The sequence below is a fragment of the Psittacula echo genome, assembly GCF_963264785.1.
Source record: "Psittacula echo genome assembly, chromosome: 22".
Lineage (NCBI taxonomy): Eukaryota > Metazoa > Chordata > Aves > Psittaciformes > Psittacidae > Psittacula > Psittacula echo.
This window is the reverse complement of record NC_137758.1, coordinates 5,892,343-5,907,834: the sequence shown is the minus strand read 5'-3', so window position 1 is coordinate 5,907,834 and position 15,492 is coordinate 5,892,343. Positions and strand designations below refer to the sequence as shown.

Genomic DNA, 15,492 nt, shown 5'->3' with positions numbered 1-15,492 from the left:
TGCTTGAGGTCATGATGGGACTGGGCTCTGCGTCGTGGGATTGGCTGGATAAGGAATAACCCATCTGCATGCTGTGATTTCTTTCTTTTTTAAAACCAAACATGCTGCTGCTTATTTTCTTCTATTTTTTCTTTCTCTCGGCATTTTTCAATCTCTGATTTCCTGTGGCTGTTCAAATAAACACCATCTTTCTTATCTCTCTGCCCTGCCCATCAGTCTGGTTTTTGTTAATTTGATGCTCACCCACTTTTACCTTCTCTGTCCATAGCTTCAGAGTGGAGCTCCCCACCTACAGAGATTTCCCCCATTTATCAGAGGAGGAATAAGGGCAAAATGACATTAAATGCTCAGTGGCACCCAGCTGGATGAAGGTGGGTCCAGCTCCCTGCTATTCAAATCCATTTAACACAGTTTCTCCCCACCCATCACTTAGGATCTGGGGTGCTGACCAATTCCCAGACTTGGGAATGCTCTGGCTGAAAAATTAGCTGGTGAAGAGAATAAATTACAAGTTATATTTGTAGCTGGACAAGTTTCTTGGTTTTCCTGCCTACATCATTGTGTTGGCACAGCAGTGATGGACAGGGACAAGCAATCAGGTGAGGGGATTAGGAGGAGAGGGGTGGTAACCAGTCACGGTGGCACAGCCACCAAGGAAGGTCCAGGACACCATGGCTCAATAGGATTTCTGAGGGAAAACTGAGTTTTGAGAGAGGGAAGGGGATTTCTCCTGCAACAAATGCTCGACTCAGGGGTTAGCTGGTGTACAAAGCCCTTGTGGCTTTGATTGTCACTTAGGTTGCTGCAAATGGGGCACAGAGCAATGAGGGCTGACGTATTCTGACGGCTCAGCTTCCCACTGTGAAAAGGCGCTTGTGGTTCTCTGCACCATGCACACTTCCATCAGCACTTCCGAAGGGAGAAACCAGCACCAGATCATTCTGCCGTTCCCTCTAATGCCAGCAGGTTTCCTTCCGAAAACATTTTGTTCCAGCTTCACTGTTTCACTTGGCTTTTGCTGATGTTTCTGCCTACATTAAAATCACAGTTTCTCAAGCAGTGTCTACACATCCGCTTTTATATCCCACATCTGTTATACTCGATGTCTCATCTCCTAAAGATTCAATATGATCGTTACACAATGTGCCAGCATCTCTGCTTTGCAGTTTCAGAACAGACTGGTGAAAGATGGGGTTCATATTTGGGGTTTATTCCTGCTCTATTGGGAAACATGACTTTGGGCTTGCTGGAATTGCTCCCCATGCAGAAATCCTGCAATCCTGCACCACGAGGGTTGTTATTTGGGGTTTGGGTTGGGGTTTTCTGTGGGCTGGCTGTCTGCAATGAGGTCTTTTGCACCCCAGAGAGATTGATCTGGGTCATGACCAGCACAACTCCTTCAGGAGAGACAAATCCCCCTTTTGACCTGCTTTCCATGAGCTTTTCCCCATCCTCTTCCTCACCTTGCAAACCCCACACTGTCATCCTGGCCAGGAGCAGGAGCTGTGAGAGCTGCTTCATCTCCTTCCCATCATTTGCAAGTTCTCATCCTCAGTGGGGACAGCTGGAGGACGCACATCTGGGCACAGCTGGAGAGCAGCACCCCGAGACATTCAGATCCTCTCCATTCATTCCTCAGTCCTCTCTAGCAGCTCTGCCATGTCATCATTTCTATTTCACAGCAGGTTCTTTCTCCTTTTCCTCCAGAAAGCTTGAATTTACTCATTCTTTGATATTTGTTAGAGCTCAGCCTGGTCGGCAATGAGCTCATCTTTACTGCTTCTGCTCCCCTAGCAAACAGGGACTGGAATGGTGCTGGGATGGATGGATGGATGGATGGATGAACAACCTGATTCTTATTGACTTGTAAACTTCATTCTCAAATAAAAGAATAGATGCTTCAAAGTCTGCATGCAGAAAATCCTGTTTATTTGGACTCAGCTTTTTGTCCTTGGCTTTGTGCTGCTCCATGCTGGAAATCATGGGGCTGGGTTGAGACATGGGACATTCTAGAGCTCCAGAACTCCAGTGCAGCGGCTTCCCCAGCAGTTCGGCTCACACTGCCCATTGCAGGAGACCAGGTATGAGGGGGATCCTTGATTTATTCTATGAGGACTGGGTGAGAGGCATTAAACCTCTCCAGCCACATCAGCTTGTTTCTAGTTCATCCTAAAGCGAAGAGGAGGAAAACCAAGCTATGAATACCCAGTGCCAACACTCAGCTGGTGCTTGACAAAAACCTGCCAGAAAATCCATTATCCCACACAATTTGCAGCTTAGCACCTTCCTAAATAGAGGCCCAAAGCTCAAAGCTCAATGAAATCCATAGAAATCTCTTAGTAACTGTGCTATTCTTGAGTCAAGCCCTAATGAGCCAATCTGTCATGTCATCCAGCACACGCACAGGCTGAATTCCCACTTGAAAGTCTGTGCTGCCATAGAAAAAGCTAAAAAGACGACAAAAGAAACGCTCTTTGCTCTATCAGAATGATGCCCTGGCGGCTTTTTATCCCTTGGAGCACGTTGGACTCTGGCCACATGTGAAGTATTCGTCAGTTAGAAGCGTCTCCCTCCTCCTTTGAGCCGCTATTTCCAAGCAAGCCCTGGAGCATCCTCTTGCCACCAGGCAGCTATTTCTGTGCTTCCCCAGTGTACAGGAGCACAGTGCCGGCACCGCAGCCACGAGATGGCACTCCAGGATAGACATTCCCGAGACGTAGCCAGTCCCAGAATGTGTTTCCCCCTCTCTAATTCCTGCTTGGAAGCTTTTAGCTGGTTTGTTTCTTTATTGCATGTGTCAGCGCAGATGTGGGCAGGGACGCTTTGGCCATGGGGGATGCTCTCATGGAGGAAGCCCATTGCAGGATGGCATTTGCCAGGGACTCTTGGCACCAGTGCAGAATAGACATGCCAGGAGGGTGTAGGAACTGCCTCCCAACAGCATTTGGGCTGTTGGCCCTGCCTGGAATAAGGACATGGCTTCCCTCTCCCATTCCACTCACAGATAAGACAGCTACAGCCCCTGGATGCTTCTGCTGTGTCTTGTCCATCCTGGCAGGGGCTGGTCCATGTGTTGCTGACCCTCAGAACCACAGTTCCCACTGCACCAGGCTCGTTTCTTCTTGCTTATAACAATGAGAAAACTCCTGTGATGGAGCTGAGGTGAAGCCCCATCTGCCCAAAATCCAGGCTTGGGTCCCTCTTGTGCTTGGCCATGAGGGATTCCCACCCTCCAGCAGTGTGTGACCCAGCGCTATGTGACCTCTGGATCTCTCCCTCTGCATCCCTGTCCACATCAGGTGAGCAATCTCCCATCCCCATCAGTGATGGAGCCTCATTTATCCATAAAGAATGCAAACAGTTCCTTAACCCTCAGCACAGGAGAAACAAAGCAGCAGCAAGGACTATTGGGCTCTTGGATCTCTCTCCTGGTCACCTGCTGAGCGCGTTCATTGCAGCTGCAGAGGAGGAAAGAACCAAACTCAGTTTTTAATAGGGTTTTCTATGGATGGAGGTAATTTCCTTGTCAATCTCCTGCATCAGAGCAATGAAACCAAATTAGAGAAGGAACCATCCTGACCATTGGGAGGGAAAATGAACATCAGATAAATATATTGGGTTTTGGCTGTTGTTTTGCATAGCAGTAAAGATTAGGATTAGCTGGTGTTTCCAGGCCATCTCATAGCACAGAGTGGTTCGTTACTGGGAAAGGGGCATTTAATAGAGATTCTTTACGGAGAAACAACTAAGCGTGACTGGATTGTTCTAAACTATGGAAACTGAAATGAGACATCACTTCCACACATACACAGCTGTGGATGTGTAAAAGCCTCATGATGGGAGGGCATAAAGGGATCAGTTTAATAAAAGAAACCCAAACCATGAAACTATAGGGGTTTTTTAACACTGTTATGAAATATTGTGCTTTTCTGGCAGTGTTCAAGGCCAGGTTGGACACAGGGGCTTTGAGCAAGCTGCTCCAGTGGAAGGTGTCCCTGCCCGTGGCAGGGGTTGGAGTTGGATGAGCTTTAAGGTCCCTTCAACACAAACCCTCTGGGATTCTATGATTTTCCTGACTTCTTCCCCCCATATTGCTGTGGGGAATCCCTTTCTATTTGGCAACCCCTGGCATCTGCCAAACACCTCTATCATGGTCCCAGTGCTGAGCAATGGACCGGGGCAGCTGCAGCATCCCCACTGCAGGACTCTCCTTTTGTAAAGAAGAAGCAAAACTTCTGATGTGTAAAAAACCACCTAAAGAGAATGAACCTGGTCATTGCAGTGGTTTATTGTCACCAAATGTATAGTATTCCTGGAGGGAGAAACAAGGGCAGGACAGCTTTCACCCAGCATCAAACACCAAATCTCAGTTACTTCACTCCCCGCGATAACCCAGCGTCTGCCACACGCATGCATTTGGGGGCCTTTGGGGTCTTTAGAAATAGAAACTGTTGCTGCTCTAGAACCAAAATCCACCCAAACCCACCAAACAGGGAGGGTCCAGAGCAGAGAGAGGTGCCACAGCCCCCAGCACCAAACCCCAGGGCTTTCCAGGGGTAGCATTGAGCACATTCAAAGCCCCAGAAGAAGTTTTGTGTTCAAGCCTTGCTTAAAAGGAAACTGATCTGGCTGTTTTGAGGGATTTTGTTTGGGAATCAGCTGTAAATGCTGATTATTCTTATTTATTTCTTTGCATTTATTCTTGCCAGGGGTTGCTATAAGAAGCAGGAGAGAAGCTCAAGTGATGATACACAAGTTTTTCACAGTATATATTTCAGGGGGAAACTGAAAGCACGTGTCTGGGATCACTTTTCTTAGTAAGGGAACTTGAGTAGCCCATTCTCTTCTCAAATTCAGCTGACACAGAGAAGCCTCCAGACGTCATACGGTGTCTGAGCCTCAGGCAGATGCTGAGGCCAAAAGATCCCAAAGACCCACATCTGGCACCCTGCCTCAGCATTGCATGGCTGGGAATTTGGGAAAACCCATTCCTTAATTCCCCACAGCTACTTGACTGTGGCTCCTTTTAATTGCAGGCTATATTAGATCATTTATCACCAGCTTGAAGAGCTGCTTCCAGGGAAGAAACACACGGATAAGACATGGTCAGGAAATATCACAATAGGAATTATCGTTACAGCAATGATTTATCCAGTAGGAATTGCAAATCCCTTATGAAAGGGATTTCTGGGGCCACAGACATTTGGCACACACACACTGCCCTTCGATCCAGAGGATGCTAGAGTCAGAATCTGCTCCAGGCTGGGCCAGAGCCACATGTCACAGCAGTTTGGCCTGACCATGCCTCAGTTTCCTTTAAAACATACAGTTTATAACAACACTTTCTACCTTGGAAAAGCACTTTTAAGGTTGCCTGGCACTATGTGGGCACCCAATGGCCATGGAAGAGGGCAAGAAATGGGTGTTGGGGGCTCACGGATGGAGAACAAGGAGCATCACCCTAAAAATCAATGTTCTTGAAGTTGACGGAGCAGCGGTAGCGGCTGTCGAGGAACCTGGAGCAGATGAGGTTGGGTGAACAGGGGCAGGTGTGGTGCTGGCGCTTCCCGAAGAAGGGGACCTGTGGAGAGAGACGGGAGAGACGAGGATGTCAGGGCTCAGCCAGAACCTTATCAAATGGGATCAAAGCCCTGGGAAAATCTCTGGCTCTTCTCAGATGTTTAATAGGGATATGCCTGCAATGAATCTCTGATCCCTCTGAAACCTTTCGCTCCTTCCTCGTGTGAGCAGGAGCCTCAGCATCCTTCAATCTTGCTCCCACCATGCCAAATCAATACAAGAGCACGGAGAGGGATGCTCCCCGCAAGGCTGGGATGCTGCTGCTAAATCCCCACGGATGAGGGATTGCAGCAGCGTTGCGCTTTGGGCTAATCCCAGTGTGCTGGGGGTTCTTATCAAACAGAAATCGCGGCGCTGGGGCAGCTCTGTGGCATTAACTCAGCTTTGCCACGCTTGGCAGAGCATTTACAACTCAATCTGGAGCAGCGCAGCTTGTGCCTTTCTTCGAAACGAATGGGCCAGGCAGCTCGGTCCCAGCTCTGAGTCAAGGTCTGCAGCACCCATGGGGCATCCTGAGGATTAAGGCTGGAACAGACAGGCAGGAGGGTGCTCAAAATACTTCAGAGGCTGAAACCAGCTCTTTTATTCCTACTTGTCCTGCTATGAAGCATCTCTTTGTTTTGCTCCTTGAGGACCTTGCCAACATCTAATAAGTTCTCAAAACTCCTTTAGTAGACATTTGTTCAAGCAATGTGTGTCAGACCTGAATAATCTTTGTTCATAAATCTGCCCCTTGGAAGGAAAACCAGAGGTGCAGGATGTTATGAAAGCCTTGTAGGCAATAACTGTGGAACACTGAAAACAGGGAAGCTTGTACAAGCAGCAGTTGTTATGAATGCTGTCTGAGGTAAGGAACCACCATGATCATGGAATCCCAGACTGGTTTGTGTTGAAGGGACCTTAAGATCATCCAGCTCCAACCCCTGCCACGGGCAGGGACACCTTCCACTGGAGCAGCTTGCTCCAAGCCCCTGTGTCCAACCTGGCCTTGAACACTGCCAGGGATGGGGCAGCCACAGCTTCTCTGGGCACCCTGGGCCAGCGCCTCAGCACCCTCACAGGGAAGAGCTTCTGCCTTATCCCCAACCTGAACTTCCCCTGTTTCAGTCTGAACCCATCACCCCTTGTCCTATCACCACAGTCCCTGATGAAGAGACCCTGACGATGCTGCCCCGTGCTTCATCCCAAATCCACCCCACCCAACACCAACCCCCTTTTCCCAGCCCTTATCCCCCATCCCAGCCCCACTGAGCATCCCCATGCTGGTACCTTGTGACTGAAGGGGTGGCACTCGTCCCCCTCCTGCCCCAGGGGGGTGCACATCCGCAGCCCCCGCAGCCACAGGCTGACAGCGCAGCAGGTCCCGCTGCCGCACTGCAGGTCCCGCTCGCAGGCCTGCGGAGAGGGATGATGTGAGTGGAATCTCCTGGGAAAACATCCCTCTCCCACTTCTGGAAGGGGCCAGGGGAGAAATGCCCCTGGGTGTAAGCCTTGGCTGGGGCTTTAAGGGAGAAGGGTTTGTTGTTCCCATTCAGGGTTGAGCTGGGGAGGTTTTGGGGCAGGGCAGGGGCTGTGGTGCTGGGGTTTGCAGAACGAAGGAGGATATCCCTGGTGCATGCGGGGCTGGGACACACGGGAAAAGTTTGCAGCTGCCCAACTTAAAAGCAGAATTGGTGCCAAATGAGAGCGCCGGCGCTGAGGATAAACTCCTTGTCCATCGTGTACAGACATCACCCGTCTGAGCCTATAAAACCTGCTGATAATGCAAATGCCCATTTGGGGGGCTTTTTTTGTTAATAGAGAGTAATGCCAATGACTCAGCCTCTTCCACCCAAGGCAGGTGGAAAATGGGAATCAGAAACCTCTTCCCCTGGGATGGGGAAACTGAGGCACGGATGCAAATGCTGCACCAGCTCACCACCACACCTGGAAGCCCAGGAGGACATTCAGAAGAGGTGGATGGGGGAACATCAAGCACGAAACAGGTCCCATTTTGCTCCCCAGGCTGTGTTGGCCATCACAAGAGCAGCTCATTGCCCTCCCAACCCCTGCTCCAACCCATTCTCCTTATGGTAGCACAGGAAGAACCAATGGGGCTCATCCAAACCCCAAATGGGATCACCCCCTCCTTAGGCTACCGCTATCACAGGAGCTCTCAGCCACAAGTCCATGGCTCATATGGAAAAAGAGGTGTGGGAATAGCAACTGGGGAAAAGACCATGAGGGCAATGGAAAGAACATGATTTTAGGGTGCTGCTCTCTCACAGGGAGGCAATAAAGGGGTTTTGTAGAGCCTGCCCTTTCCTGAAGGGAATTTAATTCTCCTTGAGCATCCAAAGCACCTTGCAAGAACCAAATACTATTGAAAATCAAATCTCAGCAATGATGGACCCTCACCTGCAAAGCCAGGGAAACTGATGGGGGCTGATAGGGGCTGCGGGCAAGCCAGGACCTGCACATCCAGCCTCTCCTTTCTGGCTATTCAAAATGAGCCATTTAAGCCCTGGGAACGATAGCCCACATCTATTTGGCTCTGGATGGAGGTGGCTGCCCCCGACTTGGCTTTGCAGCTCCAGGTTGGGCAGATCCAGCCAAAGAGAATCACAGGCTTGAAAGAAAGAGGTCTGATTGTGAGGAAAAAAAGGAGCCAAGAGCCAGTCAAAGTCAACCACAGAATTCCCACCCATTGGGAAAAGCCGGGAGGCAGGGAGGAGCCGGGATACAAACACTTTGTCTTGGTTTGTCTCTCGCTTTTGGCATCACCTTGGTCCAGCGCTTGCTCCGCAGCACTGAGCTTTGGGACATGCTGAGCCCCAGCAGCCTGTTAACACAGCGCTGCCACTCTCCTTTGCATCCCCACACTTCCCCTCTCTTACCATCACTTCTCTACATTTAGGAGGGAGAAAGACAATTTGGGGTGCTTGAGCCCTTGTCCCAGTTGGGAATGTGTTCTGGGGGATGCCTGTAGCATGCCTATATAGATGCCTACAGCACTTTTTCCCTGCTGGAAAAACTTCCTCAAACGCCCTGTTTTCCCACATGCAGGGTTGATACAGTGCTGAGAAGCAGAAAGAGCAGCTCGATGGTGTGACTTTACACTCACATGGGCTGGGGCTGGCTGTGGGAACAGCATCCCTGTGCTGGAAAACCAGGTAATAAACTGCGGAAAAGCACCCAAACCAAAGCATTGAAAAGCATCAATTCCTGCCTTCATTCCCCAGATAATCAAAGTAAATAAGGACTCTCCCAGGTTGGGGATGGAAGCGGCACTTACCCCGGTGATAACAGCGCAGGGGCAGGAGGAGATGAGCAGGAGCAAGCAGAGGGTCTGCAGGATCCAGCCCATGGTGCCGGGGCAGGAGCCGTCTCCCCTGCACCACCAAGCTCTGCAGCAGCCCCGCACCACCCGCCCTATATAACCCCTTCCAGCTCCACCACCCTGGGCTTTTTTCCCCCCCTCGATGATCTCAGAAGAAGCAGATGAGACCTGAATCTCTAATGGTGGAAGAGAAATATTAATAAAGCACCGAGGAAGGGAAATAAAACCCCACCTCTCCCACCCACAGCCACTTCCCAGGGTTATTTTTCAGCCAAGCCAACACAGCTGGATTTTCCAAGTCCACCTCTATATCCATATGTATCCCTTGACGGGTGTACTTTAGAATTGAATTAAGACTTTGTGATTGTTCAGCTAAAAGAGCACACAAGACTAAAGTTAGCCTGCTACTTGTGGGCTCATAAGAGCGCAATGGGTAATAATGTGCCTCTGTGATAAATATCCTGTAGAAACAGAGGCTGGGCTGCATTTATTTGTGAGGATAAAAGAAGGCAGAGAGGGAATAATATCTTTTTTAAGTAACGAGGGTGTGTTTGAATCAGAAGCTAATGTGTAAATATGTTGATTTATAGTTCGAAGTGTCTGTCCCCCATTCCTCAAATTGCATTTGGTGCGTCTCCTAGGAGCACAAGGGAATAAGACCAGGGATTGCTAAAGTGGCTAAAAAAGCAAGAAAAGGTGGCATTACCAGCTTCTTTGTCAATTTGTACATCCTGGAAGGACACAAGGGATGACATGGGGACGGGGGGGCCTTGGCAAAAGCACCCCCTCGCCCAAGAGTCACATCCATCAGATGTGAGAGGAGCAAGAAATCTCAGCAGCCTCTGAGATGTGATGTCCCCATGGAGCTGGGGCCAGTTCCTCCCATGTGGCCCTTTTGCTTTTCCATGGCCAACATATAGACAGTGGTATCCCACCGTCCAGCCCGGATTTGGCTGGGACTCCCAGACCAAGTTCCCAATGCCCAGAGCTGCGCTGACCGGGGCCATGCAAGCAGAGATCATGGCTAAGACCCTTTGCAGAAGAACAGGAAGTAAAATTCCATTTCCCTCCCCCAAAATAAAGCTGAGTTTGCAATTCTGACCCAGCAAGATGGGTTTTTCCAGCCCTGCATTGCCAGGTTCCATCCCCGCAGTATCAGGGCTCTTCATCAGCATTGAGTTTATAAATATATTCCCTTATGGCTTTTCCCAATAAGGAACAAACACCCCCGAGCCTGATTTTGGGGCTGCTCCCTGCCGGACCTGCTCTTTGGAGGCAAATCAGGGACCAGGAGCAGCCAGAGGGGAAGCATGGCCCAAGGTGATGGGTTGGGATTTGAAATATGGGTTTGCTCAGAACCACATGGTTTAAAATCAACCTTTTCAGCTGAGTTCCTTTTGTAGAGGATCAGTCCAGTGCCAAACTGTCTATTTAATCACTTCTCTGCCCAAAGAGCAGCACTGCTTTGGATGTGGCTGCTTCCCTAAAGTCTCCTTCACCTGGGCTTGAACTAAGTAATCCCAATTCTCCCCAAAGCCCCTCCTGCCATAAATCCAGCTCTCGGGAGCATTGTTTTGGGAGGTTTCCTTGGGAAGGTGCTGATGGGGCAGGGAGGATGCAGCCCCTGGCCTCTGTAGGGCACATTTTTGCCCTGTCTTGGGGAGAAAAAGAGTAACACAAGAAAGGGAATCTAAGTCCATCCTAAGAGGGTGAGATGCAGCGGGGAGCCACTGAACAGTGGGGATTGGGGCTCCTGGTGCTGGCCAAAAGAGCTTCCAGCTGGATGAAGGAGAAAGAAAAACGGAATTGAGAATAATAAATAAATCAAAGCTGCTGCTGCACTTCCCCCATCAATAACATTTTAATTTGCCAACTTGACAAGGCAAGATCTATCGCCAGGCGCAGCCGGGAACAGCTTTAGCTGGCACTTTATTAGCGTCGCCGAGCTCTGCGATGCAGCCACCATAAATTACCTCCTACTCTCTGCTGGCAGCGGGGCTCCTTTCTGGGGGGAGGCTCCCGGCAGGAAAGCCGGGCTGGGCATCACTTTGAACACCTCCTGCCTCATGGGAACAGGGTGGGAGTCCTGATCCCCCCACCCCGGCACTGTAGGCACCGGTCCAGAGTGGCCTTTCCTGCTGTAAATCATAGAATCACGGAATGGTTTGAGTGGAAGGGACCTTAAAGCTCCTCCAGCTCCAACCCCTGCCACGGGCAGGGACACCTTCCACTGGAGCAGCTTGCTCCAAGCCCCTGTGTCCAACCAGGGATGGGGCAGCCACAGCTTCTCTGGGCACCCTGGGCCAGCGCCTCAGCACCCTCACAGGGAAGAGCTTCTGCCTAAGAGCTCATCTCAGTCTCCCCTCGGGCAGGTTCAAGCCATTCCCCTTGGCCTGTCCCTACAGGCCCTTGTCCCAAGCCCCTCTCCAGGTTTCCTGCAGCCCCTTTAGGCACTGGAGCTGCTCTCAGGTCTCCCCTTCAGGAGCCTTCTCTTCTCCAGGCTGCCCCAGCCCAGCTCTCTCAGCCTGGCTCCAGAGCAGAGCTGCTCCAGCCCTCGCAGCATCTCCATGGCCTCCTCTGGCCTCGCTCCAACAGCTCCACGTCCCTCTTGTGCTGCTGCCTCAGGGCCGGATCAGGACCGCAGCGGGGGTTCCGTCAGCGAGGCCAGCCTGTGCCCCGGTGTCCCTGCATCCCTCGCTGTGGTCCAGCTGTGAGAGGATGCTCCACCTGGGGAAGCGTGTGCAGGATCATTAATCCACCACTGCAATTTCATTTTGCCGTTCAAACCCCAGCACTGCTGCACAGCGGGAGGGAAACACGAAAAAACCCCTCTCGGGGGCATAAAGCTGGAAAAAAAAGGGGAGAAAATAACCCAAACCCCAAGAACCGCACCAAAGAGCAGCCAGGGGAAGGCCTCCTGGGGGATGCAGTGTCCGGATTTGCATCCAGCCCCCAGCCTGGCTCATGTCTGAGCCTGAAGCGGCTGCTTGATCACACAGACCCCGCGAGGCTCCGCGCCAGAGGGTCGGGGGCTGCTTGGGGGGCACCCCGGGTCCCCGCACGATGTGGCCGAGCGGGCGGCTCTGCGCGGCGAGGCCTTTTGGCCCTGCGGAGCCGCCGTCTACGTGAGCGGCGCCACTGCCAGGGAGGGCGGAAGTGAAGGGGCGCGGCAAGATGGAGGGGACGCTGGAGCAGCACTTGGAGGAGACGTACGGGCCGGGGCAGGGCCGGTGGAGCCGCACCGGGACCAGAGGGAGCGGGGCAGGGCCGGCGGGGACCCGCTGGGGACGGGGGGGAGGCCGGGGCCAGGCCTGTGGAGCCGCACCGGAGCCGGGGCAGGAGGAGGGCCGCGGCTGCCCTGCCCTCACCGCCGCTGTGTCTCTTCCTCCCGCAGCATGAAGAGCCCGGCCGTGGTGGGCGTCCTGTGCACGGACTCGCAGGGGCTCAACCTGGGCTGTGAGTAACCGAGCCCCACCGGACAGTAAGGGCTGGGGGTGCTGGGCCTTGCCCAGTGTGGGGGTACCGGACCCCCGTGCTTTGAGCACACTGGGCTCTGTGCTGCTGGAGCCTCCTACCCGCCTTTGGGTGTCCCCAAGGGCCCTCTCCAGCCCCATGGCACTCACCTTCCCCCCCGCCATACACTGAGAGTTACCAGAGCCAGCTCTTTCTGCCACTGGAATTCAGGCTTCCAGTGGTTTGAGGGCATCGGCTGGGGGAGATGCTGCATCAGCTCTCAAGGGAGGCAGGAGCGGCCCCCATAGCTCCAGAAGGGAGCTGCTTCGCTCAAGGCACATGGAATGGTTTGGGTTGGAAGGGGTCTATAAAGGTCATTTAATGCAGCCCTCTGTCAGTGAGGAAGCACTGTTGTTCCTGATAGATGTGGCTTTAGCCAACGTTTCCCACCTCTCACAGGCAGAGGAACCCTCTCGGATGAGCATGCTGGTGTCATCTCTGTGCTTGCCCAGCAGGCAGCCAAGCTCACCTCTGACCCAACCGACACCCCCGTGGTGTGCCTGGAGTCGGACAGTGGGTGAGTTCCCAGCCAGGGGCTGCCGCTTTTCCCCCTGTCTGCCCTGGGGCTCTCCTCATGCGGAGCTGAACTGGGAGAACTCTGAAGCCAAGGGGGGAATGTACTGACTGCCATGGGCATGTGAATTAGAATCACGGAATGGTTTGGGTTAGAAAGGACCTTAAAGCTCCTCCAGCTCCAACCCCTGCCACAGGCAGGGACACCTTCCACTGGAGCAGCTTGCTCCAAGCCCCTGTGTCCAGCCTGGCCTTGAACACTGCCAGGGATGGGGCAGCCACAGCTTCTCTGGGCACCCTGGGCCAGCGCCTCAGCACCCTCACAGGGAAGAGCTTCTGCCTTAGATCCAACCTGAACTTCCCCTGTTTCAGTTTGAACCCATCACCCCTTGTCCTATCACTGCAGTCCCTGATGAAGAGTCCCTCTCCAGCATCCTTGGAGCCCCCTTCAGACACTGGAAGCTGCTCTGAGGTCTCCACGCAGCTTCTCTGCTCCAGGCTGAACAGCCCCAACGTTCTCAGCCTGGCTCCATACAGGAGGTGCTCCAGCTCCTGAGCATCCTCCTGGGCTCCTCTGGCCTTGCTCCAACAGCTCCATGTCCTCATGTTGAGGACACCAGAACTGCACACAGTGCTGCAAGTGGGGTCTCACGAGAGCAGAGTAGAGAGGCAGGATCTAGAAGGCTCTACATTCATGGGAGCTCAAGCAGCAGGAACCGCAGCAGCAGTAGGAAACCTTTCAGGGGTAGTGGTTACTGCAGCTCTATTTTCTTTCACACTTGAGATCCCTACAGTAACAAAGCCAGTGCTGGAGCCAGTGTTGTAGGCAAGACTTCTCCAGCAGAAAAGATGCAGCAAGCACAGGTCTAGTGCTGAGCTGGAGGTGCTGCTGCCGCTGATACCCCTGTCCCTTCTCCAACCCAAGTTGGCTGCTCCTCATCCCAGCACTTTTCTTGATCTAGGAACATCATGATCCAGAAGCACGACAGCATCACCGTAGCAGTCCATAAGCTGGCATCCTGACCACCAGGAACCCGTGCAGCGCTTCACTCCCACCCCTGGCCCAGCTCCTCCTCACTGGACAACCTCCCTCCTCTGCTGCTCCAGCCCAGAACACGCCTGCAGTACCAAGCCTGGGCTGAAGGTTCCCCTCTCCACTTAACCAGCTCCTTCTGCAGCTATCGGGGTCTCTGACTCACACTTTTAGCACTTGTGCTGCTGAGGATGAAACATGGGTCACTCACCGAGCTTGTGTAATGATCAGATACTACAGGGTGTATTTGTGTGCGTGGCCTTAGTTGTTGGAGGAATCAATAAATGACCTGCAAAAACACCTTTGCTTCCCTTTGTTCTAGCTGTGAAAACCATGGCCATGGCTTTGCCCTGATTCCAAAGCCAAGTGAGGTGATTTCTCCCACTCCCCTCTTCACTAGCATGTCTCTGGAGAGCAGCAATAGTGCACCAAGACTTGAAGTAGTGGAGGCTCCTCCAACAGACAAGGTGCAAACGCTTCCCAAGGAATTTCTCCTTGGAAATGTTTACCCTCCTCTAGTTAAACATCCTGTGTGTAAGTTACTTGCTTACTGTGCCTTGGATTGAAGTTCAGCCCTACACATGGTGGTCCTGGCTGCCTGGTCCCCACGTGAACTGTTAACGCATATTGACAACATTCTCACAAATCCAGGCCTCTCTCCCTCTTAGAGATTCCGGCATTTGAAATGGTGCAGGGAAACAATCCTGCACAAAGGCTTTCCCCTCGGAAAACTGCACTCAAAAGCTTCCTGTGTGTGAGGCGGTGGAAAGGAGCTGGCCTGCAGCTGTGCTGGTGCGTGCAGTGAAGGGGAAGCTCCACAGCAGAGCACGAGCCAGGAAATGGGGCTGGCTCCGAGGTAAAAGGACGGTCACGCTGCTGGGACTCTGCTGCTAGGAGCAGCTCTGTTTATCAGCGGCATTCACAATCTCACAGTCCCTGCTGTGCTTAAACCACACGCGCAGCAAACCCCATTTCACTTAAAAGCTTAATGCACGTATTGAAAGTCCTGTTATAGGGAAAGAGCCTCCACAGGCTCTGCTGGATCCTGGCTCCTCCCGCAAGCTGCAGCAGTGCCCTCCCTGCCGAGGGAGGGAGCAGAGATCCCCATCATGATCCCACAAGCTTATCAGCCCTCAGGAATGCTGATGGGGGTGATGGGTCACCCGCGACGGGGGGGGGAGGAAGCGTGAGGGCTCTGTTTACCCAGGAGCTGGTGCGTGTTTACAGGAGCGGCACGGAGCCAACTCCAATCCTGCCAAACCACAGCTGCGCTCGAGTGGCTGCTCCGCTCCAGTGCCCAGCACCTTGGCTGGGAAATCCAGAGCTTTCCCCAGTATCCCATCCCAAATGATGCAGTTTCCCAGACCAAGGCTTGTGTAGGACAGGCAGGGACGGGGCTCTGCTCCCCTGCAGCCACCACTGCCACCTCTTGTTCTGCTCAGCAAGACCCAGGGCTCTTCCTGCAGCTCCAACCCTTCCTCTTTTCTCCCAGCAGGATTTCTGCTCCCAAAGTTCAGAGCTTCCTGCTCCTGGC

The 15,492-nt window shown here is 52.6% G+C and overlaps 2 protein-coding genes across 2 annotated transcripts; one reads left to right on the top strand and one right to left on the bottom strand.

The window, feature by feature from the left end:
* Positions 1-5,461: 5,461 nt before the first annotated feature.
* Positions 5,462-8,926, bottom strand: PROK1 (prokineticin 1; the record flags this gene model as incomplete). The annotated part of the gene is made up of 3 exons (XM_080633186.1): positions 5,462-5,581; positions 6,850-6,975; positions 8,855-8,926. The coding sequence occupies 3 exons, from the start codon at positions 8,924-8,926 to the stop codon at positions 5,462-5,464; spliced, it is 318 nt and encodes a 105-aa protein (XP_080489312.1).
* A 3,043-nt stretch (positions 8,927-11,969) lies between these two features.
* Positions 11,970-14,252, top strand: LAMTOR5 (late endosomal/lysosomal adaptor, MAPK and MTOR activator 5). Its single transcript, XM_080633081.1, has 4 exons — positions 11,970-12,108; positions 12,294-12,355; positions 12,812-12,929; positions 13,888-14,252. The coding sequence occupies exons 1-4, from the start codon at positions 12,074-12,076 to the stop codon at positions 13,946-13,948; spliced, it is 276 nt and encodes a 91-aa protein (XP_080489207.1). The 5' UTR covers positions 11,970-12,073; the 3' UTR covers positions 13,949-14,252.
* Positions 14,253-15,492: the final 1,240 nt, after the last annotated feature.

Excerpts from the sequence above, each read along its gene's own strand:
- LAMTOR5 (XM_080633081.1), top strand. The coding sequence starts at position 12,074 with ATGGAGGGGACGCTGGAGCAGCACTTGGAGGAGAC. Across the intron at positions 12,109-12,293 it reads GAGCAGCACTTGGAGGAGAC|CATGAAGAGCCCGGCCGTGG; the intron begins GTACGGGCCGGG and ends TTCCTCCCGCAG. Across the intron at positions 12,356-12,811 it reads GCAGGGGCTCAACCTGGGCT|GCAGAGGAACCCTCTCGGAT; the intron begins GTGAGTAACCGA and ends CACCTCTCACAG.